The sequence below is a fragment of the Bos mutus genome, chromosome 14 (genome assembly GCF_027580195.1).
Source record: "Bos mutus isolate GX-2022 chromosome 14, NWIPB_WYAK_1.1, whole genome shotgun sequence".
NCBI classification, from domain to species: Eukaryota; Metazoa; Chordata; class Mammalia; order Artiodactyla; family Bovidae; genus Bos; species Bos mutus.
The window spans coordinates 65,652,991-65,677,977 of record NC_091630.1 but is presented as its reverse complement, the minus strand read 5'-3'; the positions used below and the strand labels follow the sequence as shown (position 1 = coordinate 65,677,977).

At 38.0% G+C, this 24,987-nt stretch overlaps 1 protein-coding gene across 1 annotated transcript in view; it reads left to right on the top strand.

Annotated features, from left to right (window-relative positions):
- The first annotated feature begins 3,314 nt into the window (after positions 1–3,314).
- Positions 3,315–24,987, top strand: part of ATAD2 (ATPase family AAA domain containing 2) — a 63,851-nt gene continuing 42,178 nt past the window's right edge. Inside the window, exons 1-8 of the mRNA XM_070382438.1 lie at positions 3,315–3,841; positions 12,516–12,664; positions 19,352–19,401; positions 20,873–21,038; positions 21,398–21,500; positions 21,758–21,845; positions 22,883–23,047; positions 24,263–24,380. Coding sequence (XP_070238539.1) covers positions 3,674–3,841; positions 12,516–12,664; positions 19,352–19,401; positions 20,873–21,038; positions 21,398–21,500; positions 21,758–21,845; positions 22,883–23,047; positions 24,263–24,380 — 1,007 coding nt within the window. The 5' untranslated portion in view covers positions 3,315–3,673. The remainder of the gene's footprint in view (positions 3,842–12,515; positions 12,665–19,351; positions 19,402–20,872; positions 21,039–21,397; positions 21,501–21,757; positions 21,846–22,882; positions 23,048–24,262; positions 24,381–24,987) is intronic.

The window sequence follows — 24,987 nt, the reverse complement described above, 5'->3', positions numbered from 1 at the left end:
CTATCCTTGGGTGGGGAAGATCCTGGAGTAGGAAACGGCAACCCACTCCAGTGTTCTTGCCTGGGAAAATTCCATGGACACGAGTCTGGCAGGCTACAGTCTATGGGGTCGCAAGAATTGGACTAGATAGCCACTCAGCGACAACAAAGACCAATTCCAGACCAATTCTGTTTCCTAAGGCTGCTGTAACAAATGACCACAAATCATGCGGCTTAAACACACACACACACAACGCACACACACACACAGGGAGGCATTTATTCTCTCACAGTTCAGGAGCCCAGAAGCCTAAAATCAAGCACCACTAATGTTAGCACCACCGGTTCTGTCCTCAGGCTCTTAGAGGATGCTCCGTACTTCTCTCTGAGCTTCTGGTGGTTGCTGGCAGTCCTTGGTGTTCCTTGGCTTACAGAGGCATCACTCCAATTTCTGCCTCCATCTTCACATCACTTTCTTCTCTATGAGTCTGTGTGTCAAACCTTCCTTTCCTTTCTCTTAGACTTGGATTTAGGGTCCACCATATATCCAAGATGATCTCATTTCAAGATCCTAATTACATCTGCAAAAGCCTTATTTCAAATTAGGTCATGTTTTCAGATGCCAGAGTTTAGGACTTGGATGTATCCTGTCGGGGTACACAGATCACCCACTACATCAACTAAAGGCTGAAGCAAGTGTGATATTTCTTAATGTAGAACACAGAAAACCATTTGGTTTTCTCTCGGTGTTCTGAAATTTTTATTTCATTGCTTATTTAAAACAAAACTAAAACCTAAAATGACAACTATAACTTCTGTGGAGGTCAATTTGGTAGTATCGAACAAAATCACAAATGTGTATCTTTTTGAGGTGGAAGTTCTTTTTATAAATGCTTATCGAGGTACAAGGGTTTCCCTGGTGACTCAGTGGTAAAGAACTATCTGCCAATGCAGGAGACACAGGTTAGATCCTTGGTCCAGAAAGATCCCCTGAAGAAGGAAATGGCAACTTACTCCAGTATTCTTGCCTGGGAAATCCCTTGGACAAAGGAGCCTGGCAGGCTACAGTCCATGGGGTTGCAAAAGAGTCAGACAGGACTTAGCAACTCAACAACAATCAAGGTACAGTAATGCATAAAGAAAAGGCAACAGACTAGGCTGATTTAAATATTGTTCTTTTTTGCTTACATTTATATTGGGTAAACAATCATCTGAAAGCTTTTTTTTTTTTTTTTTTGTAAAGGTAATACATATTTAGTGCAAAAAAAATTAGAAAAATTGATTAAAGTACAAAGAAACTACACAACCACCATAATATTGCCATCCAGAAACTAACCATTAATATTTTGTTGTAGTTTCTTTTGGGCTTTTTCCAATGCAAATATACGCATATACACATATCCTTTTTTAAAATCAAAGATGGAATTGTATGATATGTAAGTCTTTGTACTTTCTTAACAAGTTACAATACATTATGCACAACTTTCCATGTAATTAACACAGCTGCATCCTAATTTTTAAAAATGTTTATTTATTTGGCTGTACCAAGTCTTAGTTATGGCATACAGGATCTTTAGTTGTGGCATGTGGGATCTAGTTCCCTAACAAAGGATAGAACCTGGGCCCCCTGCATTGAGGGCACAGTCTTAGCCATTGGACCACCAGGGAAGTCCTGCATTGTAATTCTTACTGACTGTATAGCAGTCTTCTTAAGGATCCTCTGAGGGACATTCAAGTTGTTCTCTGCTCTTTGACATTATAAATAATGCTGTGGTATATATCACGGTGCATACATTTCTATAAACTCTTAAAAGGTCAAATTTTAAGTGCTGAATATTTAATAATTTCTGTATCTTAGGTGTGAATGGAAAGAAATTTCAGATAATCCCTCCAAACTTGCTTTAGCCATAGCTTTCTCTAAGTTAAGTACAGCTTCATCTTGCCATTAGCTCAAGCAAACAAGCAACCAAATACTGGGGTAATCTTCTACTCCTCTCTTTCCCTCATGCCTAAATCCAATTAATGAGCAAATTCAGTTGGCTCTTTCTTCCAAACATGCCTAGTATTTGACCATGTCTCATTACCTCCACAGCTCTCATTCTGGTCTGTGTCACTTCATCTGTTGCCTGGATAATCCTGGTGCCCTCCTACCTATAACTGCCAGATTTAGCAAAAAACATACAGGACACCCAGTTAAAACTCAGTTTCATATTAACAATTTATTTTTAACATGTTTGTCCCCAATATTGTATTCTCAAGGCAGCAGAGAAAGGGATTCTTTCCAAAAGTCCGAATGGGTCACTCCTTTGTTCAAACCCTGTGATGTCTTTTCATCTCACTTATAATAAAAAGCAAAAAATCTTTGAGGCCTTGCAGGATCTGCTTCTAGCAGCATTTTCCTCTTTGATCTCACTGGCCAGCTGTTCCCCGCTCCCTTCTTGCATCTCTCTTCTCCCAGATATACATAACCTCCTTTAGATCTCTGCTTAAACTTCATGAAGGTCTCTCTAATCGCTATTTAAAATCTCACGCCTCCCTTCACCTTCCCTATTTCACATTTCTCTGTAACACTTACTACCTTGTAACAAACATATCATGTATTCAGTCTTCCTCCTTTCACCAGAATTTAAGTTCCACGAGGGCATTTTTGCTTTTTGTTCACAGCTGCATTCCGAGTGCTTAGAATACTGCCTGGCACGTAATAGATGCTCAATAAATATATAATACATGTCGAGTTAAGGAAACGCAGACATCCAAATCAATAAATAGCTTTTGTTTCTGTTTCGCTAGGGCTCCGCTCACATTCTGATCATTAAGCACGCTGCTATTATCAAAGTAGTTGTGTGACTGCTTTATTTTCAGATAAATTATTTTCTTCTGGAATAGTAGTAAATATTTATATGTAAGGCATAATAATATCTTAGAACCTTAGGTGTTAAAAATCAGAGTTAATTTACAGATTAGGAGATCTAAGACCAGGCGGGGAGAATCTTTTGCTCAAGATCGCGGGAAAGGGTGGCGCTGGGTTACAGAACCTGCTTTTAACTATAATACTCTACCCGCTCGCTTCTAACTCTGTCTCTTAAACTCGTTTGGGTTATCAGTAAGAGTCCTTAAGAAGCAAAGTCAAAACCTGTCACAAGTCAAGTACATCCTCCCGCCCCAGTCAAGGACTCCGCATTTTCTATTTGAATCCCGCGTGGCGGGAAGCGGAGGGCTGGTGTCGGAAGTGGCGGGGCGGGGCCACCAGGCCCCGCCAGCCAATCAGAAAGGCCGGGAGCCTCCTTTCCCGCGCCCCCCCGCCCCGCCAGCGTCCACGCGCCAAAATTCCAAACAGGACGTCGCGCAACCATCCGTAGTGTCCCTCCGCCGAGCTCAGCGAGCCGGAATTATCTAAGAAAAAGGAGTAAGCAGTCTCCTGTCACTGTCGCCTCGGCCCCTGATACCGTCGGTGTGGGTTCTGCTGAAATTCGGCCCAAAGCCCTCTGCGCTACGGAGAGGAAAGTTTCGAGCCCGCCGTGGTAGGGTGGCGGCGTGGGCGGGACTGGCGGCGGAGGGATTCCGGGCGCGCGCGCTGCGGCCGGCGGCGCGGCGCAAGTGGCGCCAGAATTCGGAGCGCGGAAGCGCCTGAGCGGCTGTTGCCTGAACTCTGGTGCGTCTCCTGCCGCGGACGGCAGGGCAAGAAGGGAGAGAAGATGGTGGTCCTTCGCAGCAGCCTAGAGCTGCAGAGCCATCCCGCCGCCTCGGCCACGGACTCTCTGGACCTGTCCAGCGAATTCCTCAGTTTGGAGCAGATCGGCCGGAGGCGGCTCCGCTCGGCCGGCGCCGCTGAGCAGTCCGCCGTCACCGCGGCCGCCGCGGGCGTGAGTACCGGCCTGGGGCGGGCCCCTGGGGCCGGGCCTGGGGGACTGCCCGCTGCCCACTGCCCGGCAGGGCCTTGCGAGATGGGAGTGGGCGGTGGGATCGGAGTGACAGTTGGCTGGGGGTGGGGCAGAGAAGAGGGGGTGTAGGTTGGGAGAAGTATTTGTCGAGGACGCGTAAAATGGAAGGCTTCTCAGAATCGGAGCCCGAAGGGGTGTGTGGGTCTGGTGGAGAGAAGAGCTGACTGTTGAGAGGGTGTGTTAATCTGGTTTCCCTCAAGAGGAAACCGGAGGTCTCCGCAGCCGAAGTGCAGTTCGGGGCCCCACCTTGGTTAGCGGCTTGCCCCGCCCCCCACCTCGCACACCTCCGGGACCGATGGCCCAGGCTGCCGCCCTAGGTTCGCAGCGATCGCGAGCCACGCGCGTTTACCGAGCGCTTACTTGTGTGCATAACGAGTGTCTTAGAAGCCGCGAGTGGATAGAAAGATTGTGACTCAGGTTCCCTGACCTAGAGTTTACGATCCAGAGAAGTTCGGTAATCCGAACGCCCTGAATAACACCAGGTTGCATAACGTGGAGGGATGGAGAGCGACGTTTCATTTACGTCTTCTTTACTTAAGCCTCATAACAGCACCATGAGAATGGATAATTACGTATCTTACCGATGAAAAAAAGAACTCGGGAAGTGGTAGATCGAAGTTGGAACTTGGATCTTCCGCTACCACAACCCGTTCCCTTTCCCTTATTTTCGTGTTAACAGCTATAAACAAGGTCTGTAGGTTTCCATGGAGGTGGAGCAGTATAGTCTTCTTCAAAGAAGTTCTTCTCCTAGGTCTGATGTACAGATGGGATGTTTGATTGGTAGATTCAATTAAGTCCGAGGGAGAGAGTCCCTCCACCTTCCCTCCGCCACCCCCCAGCTGCTGAAAGAGACACAGATGGAGGAGACCGCGTTCACAAAATGTTACAGTAATTGAGGAAGCAACAGTACATAGCAAAGTTAAGGCAGCAGAAAGTAGTCTAGTTCTGTTGAAGCGAAGGGTAGTCATGGGGGTGGGAAAAACAGGACGGGAGATAGGGTTAGAACTGGTAAGTCAGACTGAAGCTGAGGGGAGGTGTGTATGGTGGGAGAGAGTGAAAAACATAGGTAAGGGAGAGATCGGGATATGAAATTGTCAGAATCTCTTGTAGAGGCCTCATCAGAATTACTTCTTAACCGAGGGGAATGAAAGAGCCCATTCAGTCTCTGACATTGTGATTCTGAATTGAAAAAACAAATAATTTCCTGACTTTCAGGATCTGTTTCCCAGTCACAGGCTGAAGTTGTTAGAGATCTAGGGAGGCTGGACACTTCTTCAATGAACTCGGTCACTTATTAACCTTTGTTCAGAAGAACTAATTAATTTCAGTAAATATTGAGTGTTTATTATCTTCAGGACAGTGCCGGTTCCTGTGACCGTAATGCTGTATTGAGTAGTGGTTAAGTAATATAGGCACTTAAAACAACTGTTAGTTCTTCCTGTGATAAACCATAATGGAAAAGAATATAAAAAAGAATGTGTATGTTTATGTGTAACTGAGTCACTTTGCTGTGCAGCAGTAGTTAATACAGTGCTGTAAATCAACTATACTTCAGCAATTAAGAAATTTAAAAAAATGTTCTGAACATCAGCTTACCAATATCAGCAGGTTTCTGTACTTTTTGCAAGGGGGTGAAACCCACCACATGGCTAATGAGAATTAAATGTGATCATGCACGTAAGGCAATTACGTGGACACTTGGCTGACATATAGGACACAGTTATTGTCAGCTGTTAAGACCTCAGTCAACTTTAATGGGCACTTTTTTTTTTTCTTTGAAGTTTCTGAGGCTGAAAACCTTAGAGTCATCCTTTTCTCTTAGTTCATATTAGCAAATTCTGTTGGCTTCACTTTCAGAATATATTCAGAATCTGACCACTACTCAGCTGCTCCAGTGTTGCCTTGCTGATTCAAGCTGTTAGCTCTTGCCTGGATTATTAAAATAGATGTTTTTGTTTTTGTTACATTGGGTGGCTTGTGGCATCTTAGAACCAGGGATTGAAACTAGGCCCTGGCACGGAGTCCTAACCACTGCACCACCAGTGAATTCCCACGGGTTATTAACGCAGATTCGTCACCAGCCTCCCTATTTGCCACCCTTACATATACATATACACCCTCCTCCCTTGAAAGTCGGAGTTCTCAGTATAGCTTACAGAGGGATCTTTTTAAAAGTCGTAACAGTTGATCACTCTGCTCAAAAATCCCTATCTAAATAGAATAAAAGTTGAGAAACAGCCCTATGCATCCTTACCCCTTCCCTTTATGATGACATCCTCTTCTATTCTTCCTTTTGAAAAACCCAGTCTATTGCAGCCACTTTGGCCTAGCTGCTCATTGAATCCCAGAGCCTTTGCACTTGTTCTACCTTTGGTTGGGAATATTCTTTCTCTGGATATCTGCATCAGATGTTCCTTTACCTTTTACATTTTTTTAAAATTAAAAGCAACAACAACTCAGAAGTCATAGTACTTAATGTGTTCCAAGAATCTTACAAATATTAACTCACTCCTCATAACTTTGTAAGATAGGCATCCTTGTTTAACAGATAAGGACAGACTTTAAATAACTTGCTCAGTTCACCTTTATATGAAGAAGTAGCGCTGCAAGTCCGACGTAGGAGAACCTGGATGACGTAGCCTGTTTGAAGTGTTTGCTAACTACCTTGTCCTAACAACCCTACTGAAAATTGCAAACTGCTCGTTGTCAGGATGCTCTGCTCTGTTTTATGTTCCCTAGCATTTACCACCTTCTAAATATTGTATAATTTCCTACTTTTAAAATATTCTTCTCTCCCCAAGTCAGAATGGAACTCCATAGGGACTTGGATTTTGAACTTTTGTTCAGCAGTGTATGCTCCTAGCACCTAGAGCATGTTAGGTGCACGGTAAATATTTGGTTGATTGTCTTGCTGAATCAGTGGTATGTGGTGGTCCAGCAGCTAGCACTTGGATGGTTGTGGGAGGGTAGAAAAGATATTTTTTCCCAGCTAGGATTTCCAATAGGGATTATTACACCTTTTTGAGACATAGTATTCCTCCGTGGGATAGATTGTAACCAGAGGGTTATTTAGTGAGCATAGGATTGGGTCTTGAGGGGGTAATATATTCATGCTGAGGAAGTTTACCAATAGAAAAAAATGAAACATACCGTTGTGATTGGAATATTTTCTAATTACAGGACTTTACATTCAGTGGATTTGATTTGATTATAGCTTGCTTTTTACATCAGTTACGCATTTCAGAAACTTCCTTGATCCACTCTCATTGTACTTGAGTATTTCTTAGTCTCATTCATGCTTTTATTGACAGAGCATTTCTTGGAGTAGATTTCTTTTTGAAGATGGTTGGATTTATTCATATTCGTTAACTTGTATTTTTCTTCATCTGATCTTGGAGGTTGACCTCCAGGTTCTAAAGATAAAGTTACCTGTTAACCACATTTTGCTTTTACGTTTTGAATATGATCTCACTTAACTGGGCTTAAGGACTTTTTCCCCCTGACCTATATGGGTTCCCGGAAAATATTTTGTTGTTGTTTTAAATCTGTTTCTTTGATTTTATTTTCTTAAACTTTATAAGTTTGGATGCCCCTTTCTTTTGGAGTCAGGCTAGCCATTGTCCTTCTGGGCTTTCACAGAGCTGAGTCTCTTCAATTCATTAAAGTTAGGGTTGTTTTTCATGCTGAAGAGACATTTAAGGATGGGTAGTGGGGTTCGGTTGTGTTTGTGTACATTTTATTCTGTATGTTATTAGGTAAAATAAACACACTGTAGTATGTAGAAGGTATTGGGTTCTTTTCTTTTTTCATTGTACGTTTATTTAGAGGTCTGGAAAGATAATCCAAACTTGACACTGATATATACAACCCTTGGGAGATTTTTTAAAACTTGAAACATATCACAACATAATGAAAAATGCACAGCTCAGTGAAGTATCTCGAAGCATGGATAAATTTTGACATGTAGTGGTGAATATTACTCCCTGGAGTTGGCCACTCTGGATTTGAGGGAGTATACTTGTTTTGTGACAATAATAGTCCATTTTTATGTTTGTTTTGGGCTGGCTCTTGATTTTAGGCTTAGAAGTTGCAACTTTTAGATCAGGAATCTGATAAGATAGTGTTTAAGATGGATTATAGACAACAAATCCGAGAGTTTCGAAGACCAGTTAAAAGATTATAATGCTGGTAGCTACCAGGCATATAGCACTTGCTGTGTGCCAGGTTTCCCCTGTAAAGTAACTATTAAGCAGTTTGTTAAATAGATTCATGTAATGGCTGGATTACTATTCATTCAAAAAGATTTTTAGAATAATACTTCACGACTTGGGAAAATGATCGTATCACTAGAAAAAAGTTACAAAGCATAAATAATATTAGCTCAATTTAAAAATTGTGTGAATATGTATGCATAGGAAAAGAATGGTTTGTGTATCCAAAGGTTTAACCCATTTCTATCTGTGGGTAACTGAAATTGAGGGTGATAGTTTTATTGTTGTACATTTCTTAATTTTTCCATTTGTAATGGGCACATATTGCTTTTATTTTTATATTGCTTTTATAAAGAACATTTTTGAAAGTTATATTTTTAAATTCCTCAGTGTATGCCCGGGTACAGGTGATTCTCAAAACACTTGTTTTGTTTTTTTCTCCACGCTGTTAAGGAGAGCCTTTCTTGATGCTTAGTACTTACTTAGGGATAATGAACTAAGCCAATCTCTGCAAATCACAGATTCACTTAGACTGCTTAAAGGTTAAGTCTTCTGAGTTTCTCAGGGAATCTTTTTCCCAGTATTTAGCACTCCCCTCCTTTTTTTCTGTAGAAACCTTTTTTTTTTTTTAATTCCCAGGAATATGGTGACATTTATTTTTTTATTGTAATATAAATAACAAAATTTATCATTTTAGCCATTTTAAATATAGAGTTTTGTAACATTAAGTATATTAACATTATTCAATAACCCATCACCACTCTCAATCTCCAGAGTTTTTCATCTTCCAAAACAAACTCTGTACTTATTAAATATTCCCTGGTATTTTTAAGAATAAGGGAATTCTCTGGAATTCCCAGGTGGTCCAGTGGTTTGAACTCAGCACTTTCACTGCAGTGGCCCAGGTTGAATTCCTGGTCTGAGAACTGAGATCCCGCCCAAGTGGCCAGAAAATCACACACACACACACACACTAACTCTCCATTTTCCCTCTTCTGAGCCCCTGGCAAGGAGTCTCATAAGAGGAAACCTACAATATTTGTTCTTTTGTGACTGACTTATTTCACTTAGCATAGTATATTCATTCATGTTATTTCAGTGTGTTAAAATTTCCTTTATTTTTGACTGAATAATATTTCATTGTGTGTACTATATTATTGTTTTAATCCATTCATTTGTTGATGAACTCTGCTTTCACCTTTGGGCTATTGTGAATATGCTGCTGTGGACAGGAGTGTTCAGGTATCTCTTCAGGCCCCTGTTTTCACTTTTTTTTGAGTATTGTGCCCAAAAGTAGCATTGCTGGATGATGTGGTAATTCTGTGTTTAATTGTTTTTGAAGAATTGCCATATTCATTTCCACAGTATACACAGGGGTTCCAGTTTCTTCACTTTCTTGCCAACACTTACTTTCTCTCTCTCTGTCTCTTTTTTTTTCCTGGTAATAGCCTTCCTAATTGGTGTGATCCCCTGTTGGGTTTGATTTCTGTTTCCTTATGACTAGTTATGTTGAGCATCTTTTCATGTGTATATGGGCTATTTGTGTATATTCTTTGAAGAAATGTCCATTCAAGTCCTTTGCCTGTTTTTAACTTTTTATTGTTGTAGCAGTATAGAATTTATATATTGTGGGTATCAGTCCTTTGTCATTGTCAAATACATGATTTGCAGATACGTTCTCCAGTTCCAGGAGTTTCCACTTTACTTAATTGATAATGTCCTTTGTACAAAAGTTTTTTTAATTTTGATGAAGTCCAACTTAATCTTTTTATTTTGTTGTCTGTGCTTTTGGTGTCCTAAGAAATCATTGCCAAATCCAATATCATGAAAGTTTTCCCTATGTTTTCTTCTGAGTTTTAAAATTTTTTTAGCTTTATAATCTCTTACATTTTTAAGCTGCCATCTAAGGTCCTCCCCATCCCCCACATCAGTTTAAATAGTTACAAAGGAGATAATTTCTGTCATTTTTTTAAAGTTGACATTAAAAAATAAAACTATTGCATCACACTTTTATAAGTAACCCCTGGAATCTAAAAATCGTAGTTATTTGATACCTGTCTTGAAGCATTAAAAGTTAACGCATGAACAAGCTCTTTTAGCAGCCAGAAATTTTACCTTGATTCTTTTCTCTTTTAATTTTTATTTCCCATCCACTTAACTAACAGCATTTTATCTTGATATATTTTCATGCTTGAAAGTCATTAGTTAATTATCCTTTCATACTTGTAAAACAAAATTTGTATTTTTCCACTTTTCCATGACAGAGCTCTAAGAAATAAAATTTTTGTGCATTAAATTATTGTAATTATTAATATTCAACTGATGAAAACAACAAAAAATATTTTTATTAAAATGATTAAATATAGGAAGTAATATTTTGTTAGGATTTCATGTGGTTGAAGTCTCCCTACCCACCCAGTTAGCTTATGTATCTGTGGGCAGATCTTATTTATTGTTGAGGACAGTGTTTTGGCATCTTGCTTCATTGTTTTTGTAAAGGTAAGTGCTGAGAAACATTGTTCATATAAATAAATAGATAGTAATGAAAGGAGTTTTGTTTGCAGTGCCACTCAGTTTTTCTGGCTTATGTGCAGAAAATCACTTGCCAAACATTTTTAATGGTCTCTTAGCTTGATTAGGTCTCCTTTCAATTTTGTTAAAAGCGAAGAATTGGGAACATCTAACAAAGGAAAGGATTTGTTGCCTAGCATAGTCATTCATTTTCTTAACACCTACCTACATTAGTGTTTTTCTATGTTTGGCTCTTCGAAGATTTTTAATGCCTTGAAGCAGCCTATAATAGTAAGATTCAGAATGAGTGAGAGATATGACTTTCTTTTGTAAAATGGGAGAAAGGTAAATTTAAGAGGATGCCTTGTGTTAGGATGTCTTCTTAGATCCATTTTAAGAAAAAGTACATATGGAATTTGAGAAACTAAAAATAAATACCCTTAAACAATTTTTTTTGGAGTCTTATATTACACCACATGCATATAAGATGTAGGTATTCATTTTAAAAATAATGCACTTATCTAAATGCATAGGTGTTCTTTTTTCAGACATCTTGAAATACGGGCACATTGATGAAAGTGTGTAGCTCAGACATATCACTTAATATCTTATGAAGAACCTAATTTTTTTTAACTTGTCCTCTCATGCCTTTAAGAGCATGTCAGTTTCTTACACAGGTCCTTATGATATAAATATTCTTACTTGTGAGCCCATCAAATATTCTTCCTGAAACAAAATTAAATGACAAAATATCCTAATAAAACATAGTGAAATGACCAGGTAAAGCCAGCCTAAGAAGCGTGGGGGGGGGGGGGATGGAATAACAGAAATTCTTGATTATTCCAAAAAGAGGCAAGAGAGGGAAATGAAAGGATGAGAGAAGAAATGGGACAACTAGAAAACAAATAAAATGTTAGATTTTAAAACCAAAAAAAAAAAAAAAAAAGCGTGGGGGGAACGACGTTTCATTAAAAAAAATAAATGCCTGTTTTTCTAAAATTATAAATTTTTAGAGTAGTAAAATTTAGGATTATAGTGTTGTTAGGTACATTTCCTTCTCTTCTAATGTAAAAATATCCTTTATGTGGTTTCTAAGAGGCATCTATGAAATCTTGAACAGTTTATGATAGAACCTCTGTAGCTTATAAAGCCAACCCACTAACTTAGAGAGTCTCTGTTGAGCAAAAACAAAGTTACATGGCACTCTGTGGTTTTTACAAGAAATTAACATATTTAATGGAGAAGGAAATGGCAGCCCACCCCAGTATTCTTGCCTGGAGAACCTCATGGACAGAGGAGCCTGGAGGGTCCATGGGGTCATAAAGAGTCGGACACGACTTAATAACTTAACAATTAACATATTTAAACAGTCTTTAAATTCATTTTTACATTATCTGACTGAAACTGTGTGAGATAGTAATGACTCCTTTTTGTCATTGAAGCCAAAATTGCTTCTGAAGCCAAAAGTTCTGATTGTCTAGTTATTTTAAAGTTGCCGCCAGTGGTTCCAAGTTTGTGTGTGTATCTTTCTAATTTCTGTAGCCTTAAAAAAGAGGAGCACTTACTGTTATGAACTAGTACAACTTTTTATCAGTGGCAGAAAATTTCACTCTAGACTACTTGTTATGAAATAGAACTATAAACCATTAATAAATCTTAAATTAGCCACCTTATAGACATTATTCATACTTGTTTATCATAAAATGATTATCCTAGATATTAACTATTTTAGTTTCTTGTGGAGATGCAAAAATAATACTGTTCCAAAAGCAGTTGTTACAAACTTTTTAATCAGAGAGAAGTCTTAGGAGTTTAACTGGGATATTTGACTGAAGAAAAAAACTTAAATGGCTTTTTAAATTTTTCTTTTGAAGGATGGGTCTTCAGTTAAGGAAGTTGAAACCTACCACCAGACACGTACTTTAAGGTCCTTGAGAAAAAATGCACAGAATTCTTCAGATTCTAGTTTTGATAAGAATACGGTGATAACGGAGAAACATGCTAATGGCAGACATTTTACAAGGTAATACAGATGCTTGAATGTTAATTCAAAATAGTTTTAAAGTATTAATTCAGGATTTGCATTTAATTTTTAAGTGTGTTCTTAACTGATCAAAAGTTCAAGTTATAAAATGAAATTTATTTGAAATGAAATTGTGCTAAATGAATATTATTGAATTAAAAATTTAATATGTACTAGGTTTGTTATTTTCTTATTCAAAAGCAGTGTCTGTTATGTGTGTGAGTGCAGCTGACAAGGTTGGTTGACACAGAATCAGTTCTGGGTACTTGAGTAATCTAAAGAGACTTTTATGACTGTAACTTGCTTATGATATATGCTTCTGATTCAGAGCCTATGCTTTGCATGCTAAGTTGCTCCAGTCACCTCCGACTCTTTACGATCCTTTGGAGCCCACCAGGCTCTTCTGTCCATGAAATTCTCCAGACAGTACTGGAGTGGGTTGCCATGCCCTCCTCCAAGGGATCTTCCCAACCGAGGGGTTACACCTGGTCTCTTACAACTCCTGCATTGGCAGGCAGGTTCTTTACCGCTAGTGCCACCTGGGAAGCATGTATAAAAAGCTTTTATTCAAGATACTATTTGTATTTCTGATTGCTTGCTATCAAGTTTTTCATCAATTCAAAGTCATTTATGAATATCTCTGTTGATATGCTTCTAAAACTTTTCACAAAGGAGGCAGAACATGTTTTTCCTTTATTTTTGGTTTTTGATTTGTTCAGTGGGACTAGGTGGCTTTATACATATTTAAATTTCATTTCTCAAGAACCCTGAGATAGATAGCATGAATCCCATGTTAATACTCAAGGAATTAGTTTCAATGAATTAGGAAGTATGTACTTCATGGAGTTTAAGTTTACTTGGCCCAGCCAGGGAAAATTTAAATCTAACTTTAATTAGCTCAGAACTTTCACTTTTCTCCCCATTTTGGTGGGCTTAATACAGATGGTGGGGGTGCCAATTAGAATAAAATTTGTTTTGATGAAATAATTATTTTTACATTAATTCTTCTCATAAAGAATGGAAGCCCACTTGCTCTCAAGTAGAATTTTTTTATTCTTAAATTGTGTAACAGATTCTCCAGATAAGTGAGGTTGTGCCATTTTAAGTTTGTTTCTTTGTTACTGTTATTTTTCAATTATTTACTTGGTCTATTATTATATGTATTTAAATCTGCATCTTATTTCATCTACTGTTCATGGAATTGAAGAAGGAAATGGTAACCCACTCCAGTATTCTTGCCTGGAAAATTCCATGGACAGAAGCACCTGGTGGCCTACAGTCCATGCGGTCACAAAGAGTTGGACATGACTGAGTACATTCATGGAATACCTACTACTGTATTTCATGGAATCCAAGGTAGCAACAGTTGAAACATGGAACATTATTTTATGAGACAGTAAGAAAGGAAAAAACACTGAAAATTAAAACTATGACATACCATCAGTTATACATCCCAATTTTGGGCATGTTAAAATGGGGAGGGGTACAATTTTTAGAATCATTGAAACACAATTTAAGTTACCCCACTATTTCTAAAATTTGTCTTCTTAGAGTAGAGTTGGGAGGAGAGGGTCCATAAATTCTCAATGAGAATTTAAAGATTTCTTTCATGATCTGAAGAAAAAAATAACTGTTCTAAATCATCTACCTTGCTGCCTTGTAGAGAGCAGCCATAAAAGAAATCATCTACCTTGCTGCCTTATAGAGAGCAGCCATAAAAGAAATCATCTACCTTGCTGCCTTATAGAGAGCAGCCATAAAAGTTCAGGCTCTGCATTTATGTTTACAGTTGGCCCCAAGTAGTACTGCTTTAGTTATCTCAGGGTCATGAGATGAGAACCCATTCTGACCTTGATACATAAGCGATGCCTCTGCTTCCAAGAGAAAGCTGTGTGATGTGATGTCATACATGCCGTTCAGATGAAGGTTTAGAGCCCTTTAGATAAGAGGAGTGGATGCGTCGAGTCATCCAGATGCACAACAAGCATGATAGGTAGCATGCTAAACTCAAGAGAAACCCATAGCAATCTGAATTAAATTCACACAGCAAATAGAATTTGTGTCAGGAAACCTCCAGTGTATTCTGTTAATATTTTTGTTGATGGTTGTTTTTATAGTTTTATTTGTATAAAACTTAAATGAATTTATATCTAGTTTGGCTTGTACATAATCATAAAAAAATTAATATAGGAAATCCTCAAAATCTTTATAAGGCTCTGTATGTTACTCAGGTTTGTGAAACATTGTGCTCGGTGTTAAAGGAATGTATTAAAATAAATGCTGTTTTAATCTTGATTTAAAGATGAATGACTTGGTGTTTTTAAATTAGAATCTTCCTAAAATATATTGAATTCCTGTCTTTTTATTATTTTAAAATAACCATTGAAATATGATTTACATACCATAAAATTCATGATTTTTAAGTGTAATTCATTGGTTTTAGAGTATTTAGTGGTATTGTTCAAGTGTTGCTGCTATCTAATTTCAAGACATTTTCTTCACCCTAAAAAGAAACCCAATGCCCATTATCCCTCCATCCTCAGCCCCTTGGGAACTGAAAATCTACTTTCTATCTCTATTTAGATTTCTAAATCTATTTTCTATCTATTTGCCTATTCTGGACATTTTATACAAGCAGAATCAAACTCTGGCCTTTTGTGTTTGGCTTCTTCTACTTGATACAATGTTTTGAAGGTTTATCTATATTGCAGTGTCTATCAGCACTTCATTTTATTGTCAAATAAGATTTCGTTGTATGAATGTTTTGTTTATCCACTCATTAGTTGATGAACATTGAATTGTTTACCCTTTTGGATTATTTTGAATGATATGAAGACTGGTGTACAGATATTTGTGTGGACATAGAGTTTTGGTTTTGGGGTATATGCCTTGAAGTGAATTATTGGGTTGAATGGTAACTCTGTTTTAATGTTGAACTGCCAAACTGTTGTCCATAGCAGCTGTGCCATTTTATATTCTCACCAGCACTGTATGAGGGTCCCACTTTGTCTACATCCTCACTAACACTTGTCATAGATGGTTAATAATGTTGGATTATTTTTCTTGTGCTTGTTGGCTGGCTCTTTATATATTTCCTGTAGAGAATAATTCCTGTCTTTAAAAGAATTCCCTGTATTCAGATCATTATTGCAAAGGCTCTAATTTATATAGATAACATCAGGATCTGTTTGTACAAGACTTATATAACGTGGCCTATAGTATTTTTGAATTCTGCTTTATCTAGTTTTCCTATTTCTTACCAGGATGACTGTTCGCTATTGCCAGTTTGCCTGATTATAATAATTTTTTTACTTCTTTCTGTGTGTTTTTACCCACCAACCCTTTGTTTTCAGTCTATTTGGGACTCAAAGACCAGGGAACCAAGGTTGATAGAATAATACAGAAAGATTTGAGTAACTATGGCTTGAGGGAAGACTATATATTTGTTTAGTCCTAAAGTTCTTAACTAGGGTCTACTAATAGTGTTTTTTCAGGCAGCATATGAAAACTCTGAAACAATGTTTTAAACTTACATGTGTATATGCAGTTTTCTAGGGAGAAAAGTGGAGAAGGAAATGGCAACCCACTCCAGTACTCTTGCCTGGAAAATCCCATGGACAGTGGAGCCTGGTAGGCTGCAGTCCATGGGGTCGCTAAGAGTCGGACACGACTGAGCGACTTCACACTCACTTCTCACTTTCATGCATTGGAGAAGGAAATGGCAACCCACTCCAGTGTTCTTGCCTGGAGAATCCCAGGGACGGGGGAGCCTGGAGGGCTACTGTCTATGGGGTCGCACAGAGTCGGACACGACTGATGCGACTCAGCAGCAGCAGCAGCAGGGAGAAAAGACCCATAGCTTTCATCATATTCTCAGGAGTTGACAAAAGTCCAGACACCTGTTTTTGTAAATAGTTTCACTGGAACACAGCCATGCCCATTCATTCTGTCTAGGGCTGCATTCCTACTTCAGTGTTAGAGTTGTATGAGTAGTTATGACAGAAACTGTACAGCTGACAAGCCAAAATATTTATTATCTAGCTGTTTAAGAAAAGGTATAGCAACCCTCGCAAGTAGGAAATTGCTTCCCTTCCCCTACAGACAAAAAAAGAAAAAGACACTGCTTTAGTCTTTGTATCCCTAGCATCTATTAGGGGGGCCTTGTTTGTAGAAGTGTAGACCTACATGGTATGGAGAGAGGGGCTCTTCCATGAGGAAACTCTATGAACCTGTAAACAAACTAGCCCTTGATCTGTAGATGGATTGCTGAAAAGTGTTTCTTTTTGTTCTTCATTCTTAAAGCCTGTTCCAAAAGAGTTAAGGAAGTCTAATGATGACTTACATTGTTACGAAGATATAGATGGTTTAGAATAAGATAGTTTCATTTTAAAGTGTTGCATTTGAAATTCCACGGGTATAACCAGCCCACTTGCAAAGAGCTTGATTTATAGGTTGATTAATGAAAGTGAAAGTCGCACTGTCCGGTCCTGACCGACTCTTTGAGACCCCATGAACTGACTATATAGTCCATAGAATTCTCCAGGCCAGAACACTAGAGTGGGAAGCCTTTCCCTTCTCCAGGGGATCTTCCCAACCCAGTGATCAAACCCAGGTCTCCCGCATTGCAGGCAGATTCTTTATCAACTGAACCACAAGGGAAGCCCAAGAATACTGGAATGGGTAGCCTTTCCCTTCTCCAGGGGTTCTTCCTGACCCAGGAAATGAACCGGGGTCTCCTGCATTACAGGTGGATTCTTTACCAACTGAGCTATCAGGGAATATATAGCCTATCCAGGTATGGAAAATTGAATCCCTAAAAATAATGAGTGAATGAGACATACTGCTTTGTTTGCTTCAATGGGTTTGGGGAAAAATAGAGGAAGATACTTTTTTTTAAATCCTTTGGAAGGTGTTCTTTCCAATGCAGCAGACTCTGTATGTCAGTTTGTAGATGGGATATCTGATTCACAAATGTGACCGTTTCTACCTGTGAATAATAATGCATGTTGTGTGAAGATTGTAGCCAGCACATGTTCTTAGAGGAAAATTAACATGTCACTAATTTCTATGATGTGTTCTTAGGTCCTCAAGGATGTGGGACCACTATATTCTTGTTGTATAAAACACCTTGTCTTCTCTTTGCCCACTACTCAGTTCAGTTATACCTAAATACTTAGGATAAGGATTTCACTTCATGTTTTAAGTAAGATACTATGGTTTGATTAATTCTGCTTAGCTAAGACTTAATGCATACAGTTGACCCTCTGTAGCCACTGATTCTGCATGTGCAGTTTCAATCAACTGTGGATCAAAAGTATTTTCCAACCAAAAATTCCAGAAAGTTCCAAAAAGCAAAACTTGAATTTACCACTCACTAACAACAGTTTGTTGTGATCCACACAGTCAAAGGCTTTGGTGTGGTCAGTAAAGCAGAAGTAGATGTTTTTCTGGAACTCTCTTGTTTTTTCTATGAGCCAATGGATGTTGGCAATTTGATCGCTGGTTCCTCTGCCGTTTCTAAATCCGGCTTGAACATCTGGACGTTCTCGGTTCACAAACTGTTGAAGCCTTGCTTGGAGAATTTTGAGCATTACTTCGCTGGCGTGTGAGATGACTGCAGTTGTGTGGTAGTTTGAACATTCTTTGGCACTGGCTTTCTTTGGGATTTGAATGAAAACTCACCTTTTCCAGTCCTGTGGCCACTGCTGAGTTTTCCAAATTTGCTGGCATATTGAGTGCAGCACTTTCACAGCATCATCGTTCAGGATTTGAAATAGCTCAACTGGAATTCCATCACTCCACTAGCTTTGTTTGTAGTGATACTTCCTAAGGCCCACTTGACTTTGCATTCTAGGATGTCTGGCTCTAGGTGAGTGATCACACTATCATGGTTATCTGGGTCATTGTGATCTTTTTTGTATAGTTCCTCTGTTTTCTTGCCGCCTCTTCTTAGTATCTTCTGCTTCTGTTAGGTCCATACCATTTCTGTCCTTTATTGTGCCCATCTTTGCGTGAAATGTTCCCTTGATATCTCCAGTCCCTTGGACTGCAAGGAGATCAAACCAGTCAATCCTAAAGGAAATCAGTCCTAAATATTCATTGGAAGGGCTGATGCTGAAGCTCCAATACTTTGGCCACTTGATGGGAAGAACTGATTCCTTGGAAAAGACCTGATGCTGGGAAAGATTGAAGGCGGGAGGAGAAGGGGATGACAGGATGAGATGGTTGGATGGCATCACCGACTCAATGGACATGAGTTTGAGCAGGCTCTAGGAGTTGGTGATGGACAGGGAAGCCTGGCATGCTGCAGTCCATGGGGTCGCAAAGAGTTGGACACGACTGAGCAACTGAACTGAACTGAACAACTGTTTATGTAGCATTTACATTGTATTAGATATTACAAGTGATTTGGAGATGATAAAGAGGATGGACATGGGTTATATGCAAATTCTAAGAGACTTACGCATCCTTGGATTTTGGTATCCACGGGGGACCCTAGAACCAATCCCTTCCTCACACTGAGGGACAACTGTATATCACTGAATTTCACAACAGGGTTCTTAGCCTTTATTTAGCTATAACTTATATAAACATATTTTTCCATTGTCCTAGTTCATTATATTATGAAATACAGGATTTAAAATTATGTCAATTATCTTGAGTTATTTAATATATTTTTTAATATAGGCAGTTGGCCAGACAGCAAGCTGATAAAAAAAAAGAAGAGTGCAAAGAAGGTAAGTAATGTTAAAGGCATTTAAAGTTTCTTAAATATTCAGTTTTTGTTTACAGGCATACTGAGGTACATACAATAAACTGTCCATATTTAAAGTATACAATTTTTTTGGTTTTGATGCAAGTGTGTGCTGTCAAACCATGACCATGAGAAGGTAGTAAAGATAACCACCTCCCAGAATTTCCTCAGGCCCCTTTATAATCACTGCTGGCTTCCCCAGCTCCTCTCCATGCCCTCCATGCCCCAAGGTTCCTAAGTGGCCGCCAATCTGCTTTCTGCCACTGTAGAGTAGTTTGTATTTTCTACAGCTTTATATCAATGGAATTATACAGTATGTGTTCTTTTTGTCTGGCTTCTTTTACTCAGCATAATTTCTTTGAGAATCATCCATAGAGTTGCTTTCTGTTGCTGAATAGTAGTATTCCATTATATGGATATACCACAGTTTTTTTCCTTAGCTTTCTTTTAATATAATTGATATATAACTGTGTTAATTTAAGGAGTACAAGGAATGTTGATTCGATCCTTATATATTACAAAATGATTATTATCATGGTTTTAGCTAACACCTGCATCATGTCACGTAATTGCCATTTCTCTTATTGCTGAGAACATTCAAGCTACAGTCTCTTAGCAACATTAAATATCCAGTACAGTATTATTAACTATAATCAGTCTGCTGTATGTTAGAGCTCCAGAACTTACTCATTTTATGGCTGAAAATTTGTATTCTTTGACCAACAATCTTCTCCTTTCTCTTACTCCCCACCCAGTCCTTTGTAATCATTATTCTAGTCTCTGTTCCTGGATCATACATATAAGTGATGTCATTTAGTATTTGTCTTTCTCTGACTTGCTTCATTTAGCATAACGCCTTCAAGGTCCATCCGTGTTACTGCCACTGGCGGGATGTCCTGTTTCTTATGACTGAACACTGTTCTGTTGTATGTGTATTCCACATATTCTGTGGGGGATTTTTGTTTGTTTTTTAGGTTTGTTTTTGGGGTAGTGGCATGCCACACAGCTTGTGAAATCTTAGCTCCCCAACCAGGGCCCGGGGATTAAACCCAGACCCTCATAGTAGAAGTGTGGACCGCCAGGAAGTTCCCAGTCCCACATACTCTTTATCCATTCACCTCTTGATGGATACAGGTTGTTTCTCACAGTTGGTCTGTCTGTCTTTTGATGGACATTTGTTTTGGGTTGTTTCCATTTGGGGGCTGTCACAAAACTGCTTCGAACACTGTATACAAGTCTTTGTATTATTTATATATGTGTGTTTTCTCTTGAGAGTGGTATGATCGGACTTATAGTAGGTGTGTGTTGTTTATTTTTACATAAGATAAGGATAAGTTCAAGAAACTAAAACTTTGTTACATGAGTGTGGCTCTTCAGTTGTTCACTTTAGAATTGTTTTATAAATGCTGTTATTTCAAATCTTTCTGTTTACTTTTATGTACACATCTCTGAAGACAAAGCGATTGCAGTTACTCGGTCATTGAGGACTAGAAGCATAGTTCAAAAAACAGAACACTTGCATGAAGAGAGCGGTGATGTTGAAGTTCGCCGGAGCTGTAGAATCAGAAGCCGCTATGGTAGTGTGAACCAGTCTGTACTGTTTGACAAACTTATAACAAAGTAAGTAAAACTCATTTAGATGAAGATGATTTAGCTGACAAAAACTTTTCGTTGGGGACTAAATTTTGACTAGCATGAATGTTAAATGCATTCCATTTATGTAAAGTATAAAGTGATTATTAGAGGACTTTGTAATAATTCTGTATGTGCATTTAACTATATTTGTATTTAAATTCTTATAAAGAATAGCTAAAATTTTTATAGTAGTAAATCGTGCTTCTTATAAAGATATTTAAAATTCCAGCGGTTGAAGAATATAATGGAAGAAAAATTACGTTTTTAAAAATATACTACTCTTTAAAATATATATATACTACTCTTTCACAATTTTAGCTTATGTTTATATCATTTTTTTTAAGCACTGCTGAAGCTGTGCTTCAAAAAATGGATGATATGGAGAAGCAGCGTAGACGGCGAATGAGAAAACTTGAAGACTTGGAAGTATTTAATGAAACAGAAGAAGTAAATATATTCTTCCATTAAGGGGATGATTTCATAATCTCCAGTTTAACCTTTTTTCTGTAGTCCCTGTCCTTTCTTTTGGTTAAAGTATTCATTTTATTCAGCAATTATTTTATCAGTCACTAGAGTTATTACTAGAGTTGTAAGAGTTTATAACTGGAAATATCTTCATTATTTAAGTAAGGTTGGAAGGTCCTACTGGATTTATTTTAAATAAACATACTAAACAATAATGGATTTTATTTAAACATTTTTAGGGGAATCTTAACATGTACACAAGAGGGAAACAAAAAGATATTCAAAGAACTGATGAAGAAACAACTGACAATCAAGAAGGCAGTGTGGGTTAGTCTTTTCTCTTGTTCTGTCTTCTGGGTTTGAATTTCAATGCTTTTTATTTAGTAGGATATAGTCTTTTTATTCAGAAGCTATAACATGTATGGTAATTTGTGATAAATTAGGGAGTTGGTCATAGTGTCAGAAAAAAGTGAAAGTAAGGGAGATAAAAGGATAATGTGTTTTGCTGGGAATGTATTTGAAATAAACAACTCTAAAACAGATGAAACTGGTTTGCTTGTATAATACATCTACAGATAACATATGTCTACCTGTTTTATGTATGGAACAGTCTTATGGACTCTGTGGGAGAGGGAGAGGGTGGGAAGATTTGGGAGAATGGCATTGAAACATGTAAAATATCATGTATGAAATGAGATGCCAGTCCAGGTTCAATGCACGATACTGGATGCTTGGGGCTAGTGCACTGGGACGACCCAGAGGGATGGTGTGGGGAGGGAGGAGGGAGGAGGGTTCAGGATGGGGAGCACATGTATACCTGTGATGGATTCATTTTGATATTTGGCAAAACTAATACAATTATGTAAAGTTTAAAAATAAAATAAAATTTAAAAAAAATAAATAAATAAAGTTACGTTTTACTATTCTGCCATTAAATGCTCTATCACTGATCTATACCCTCATGCCAGGTTTTACTATTCTCTTTAGAACTTATTGCTGCAATTTCTTAGAAATTTTCTTGAATGAAAATTTGTTTTCTGAAATGTGTTTTAAATGTTTGCTGAGGGTATTTTACATTATCTTTAAGCAGATTACATGTCATGTAACTCAGGGACAGAAGTGCACTATATTAATGAATTAGCAGTAATACTTGAAACTTTAGTTTGGTACTTAGTGACAGTGGCCTTTAAACTACTTTTTTCCTTCCTCTAGTTATTTTTAATTCTATAGTTTTTTACTTCATTTTTCAAAATCTTCAGTCTTTAATGTTGCAGAATTAAAGATTCTTTGGACAATCTAGAAGTAAATGAGTTTTAAAAGGAGGGTCTTTAGAAGCCTAAAAGTAAATGTTTCTTAATTTGTAGAGTCATCTGAAGAGGGTGAAGACCAAGAAGATGAAGATGAAGATGATGAAGAAGAGGAAGATGATGATGACGATGAAGATGAAGAGGACGTTGAGGAAGATAATCAGAAGCGATACTATCTTAGACAAAGAAAGGCTACTGTTTACTATCAGGCTCCATTGGAAAGTAAGACATATCTATTAATGTTTTTTTCCAGGCGAAGGTATAATTATTGTTACCTTTATCTTTACTGCCTTTCCATTGTCATTCTTATTTTTCAGGTTATCATTTTACAGAATACTCATGGCTGTTGTCTTTCATAACTTACCGAAAATGTGCAGGAAGTTATTTCTTTTTCTTTTCCTCCTTGGTGTGTGTGTGTGTGTATATATATATATTTTTTAATTTTATTGGAGTATAGTTGCTTTACAATGTTATGTATCTTCTGTATAGCAGAGTGAATCAGTTATACATACATCCCTTCTTTTTTAGATCTCCTTCCCATTTAGGTCACCACAGAGCATTGGGTTTAGGGTTCCCTGTGCTATGCGTAATTTCTCATTGGTCATCTATTTTATGCGTAGTAGTGTATCTATGTCAGTCCCAGTCTCCCAGTTCTTCCCACCATCACCTGCTTACTCCCTTGGTATCCATGAGTCCACTCTCTACATCTGTATCTCTGTTTCTGCTTTGCAAATAAGTTCATCTGTACCATTTTTCTTGATAAGCAATAAGCAATTTTACACGGTATTTCTTTTTCTCTTTCCGACTTAAGATGTTACATCTTCTAAAAATTAAATGTTAGCCTTGACCAAAGCAAATAATTGGGTGACTTTGAAATTTCATGTCTGTCTTTAGTTATTTTAGCGTTCACAGTTTTGTACTTAATTTATAAGTTTGTATAAATAGGACCACTTTTGATTTATGTGAAATTTGTACCTCAACACTTAAAAGTATATATATATATGTCTATATGTGTGTGTGTGTATATATATATAGGACTGATAATCAGCCATTATGCATCAGTATAATCATAATGGTTGTTTGTGGTCAGTGTGTGTTTTTGTTGGTTGTTGTCTGTCTTGCACACATATATTCAGTAGCAGCCTTGCGGGCATAAATGATTTAAACCACGAACAGTAAAATTTACTCTAGTAGATACATGCTATTAATAGTATTTTCATGGAAGGAAGGGCATGGCAACCCACTCCAGTATTCTCGCCTGGAGAATCCCATGGACAGAGGAGCCTGGTGGGGTACAGTCCGTAGGGTTGCAAAGAGTCAGACACGACTGAAGCCACTTAGCACGTGCACATGCACAGCACCTTTGTAGGTATTTAGATGAAGAGCAAAATTGTGTTTATACATGTTTATGTCACGTACATATAATTTTTTTCTTAGAACCTCGTCATCAGAGAAAGCCCAAAATATTTTATACTGGCCCAGCTTCTCCTGCGAGACCAAGATATCGATTGTCTTCTGCGGGACCAAGAAGTCCTTATTGTAAACGAATGAACAGGTTTGGTTCTGAAATAGTGATTGATTTATGACATGATTGTGGCTGTATTAGAGTAGAAATCTAGAGCCTTAAGATTGGGTGTATCAGGATGGAATTCTAGAATTGTGTGTTTTGGAGAGTTAGCCCTGTGTCTTCAGGGCTTTACTACTTCAGGCTCCACAACTACTGACTAGTTTTCAGTTTGCCTTCACTGATAGGAATTATTAATAACTGCCTTGGTAAGGTAGTTTATTCACCTGTTCCACAGTAGTAATAGAGAGCTACTTTCGCTTCGGTGTTTACTGTATTCCTGGCTTGGTGTAAGAATTTTACATAGACTGTGTCATTTAATTTTCACGTTAAGTGAGAGTATAGGTTTAGTCTTGTGATAGTCTTCACATACTATCCCAGACATATTTTCTTAACCATGACAAATTCTAAGTTACATGCTTTTAGACTTCTTAGGACTCTGCCCGTCTTTTTTTTTTTTTGCAAATTTGTTTTTCTTACATAGTAGGAAACATTAATTTTCTTTGACTATTAAGATTATTTGTGGGTTTCTTTTCCTTCTGCATCCTAACACTTGTCTGTCTGTCATATTTAAGTCTGAGGAGGTAATTCTTATTAA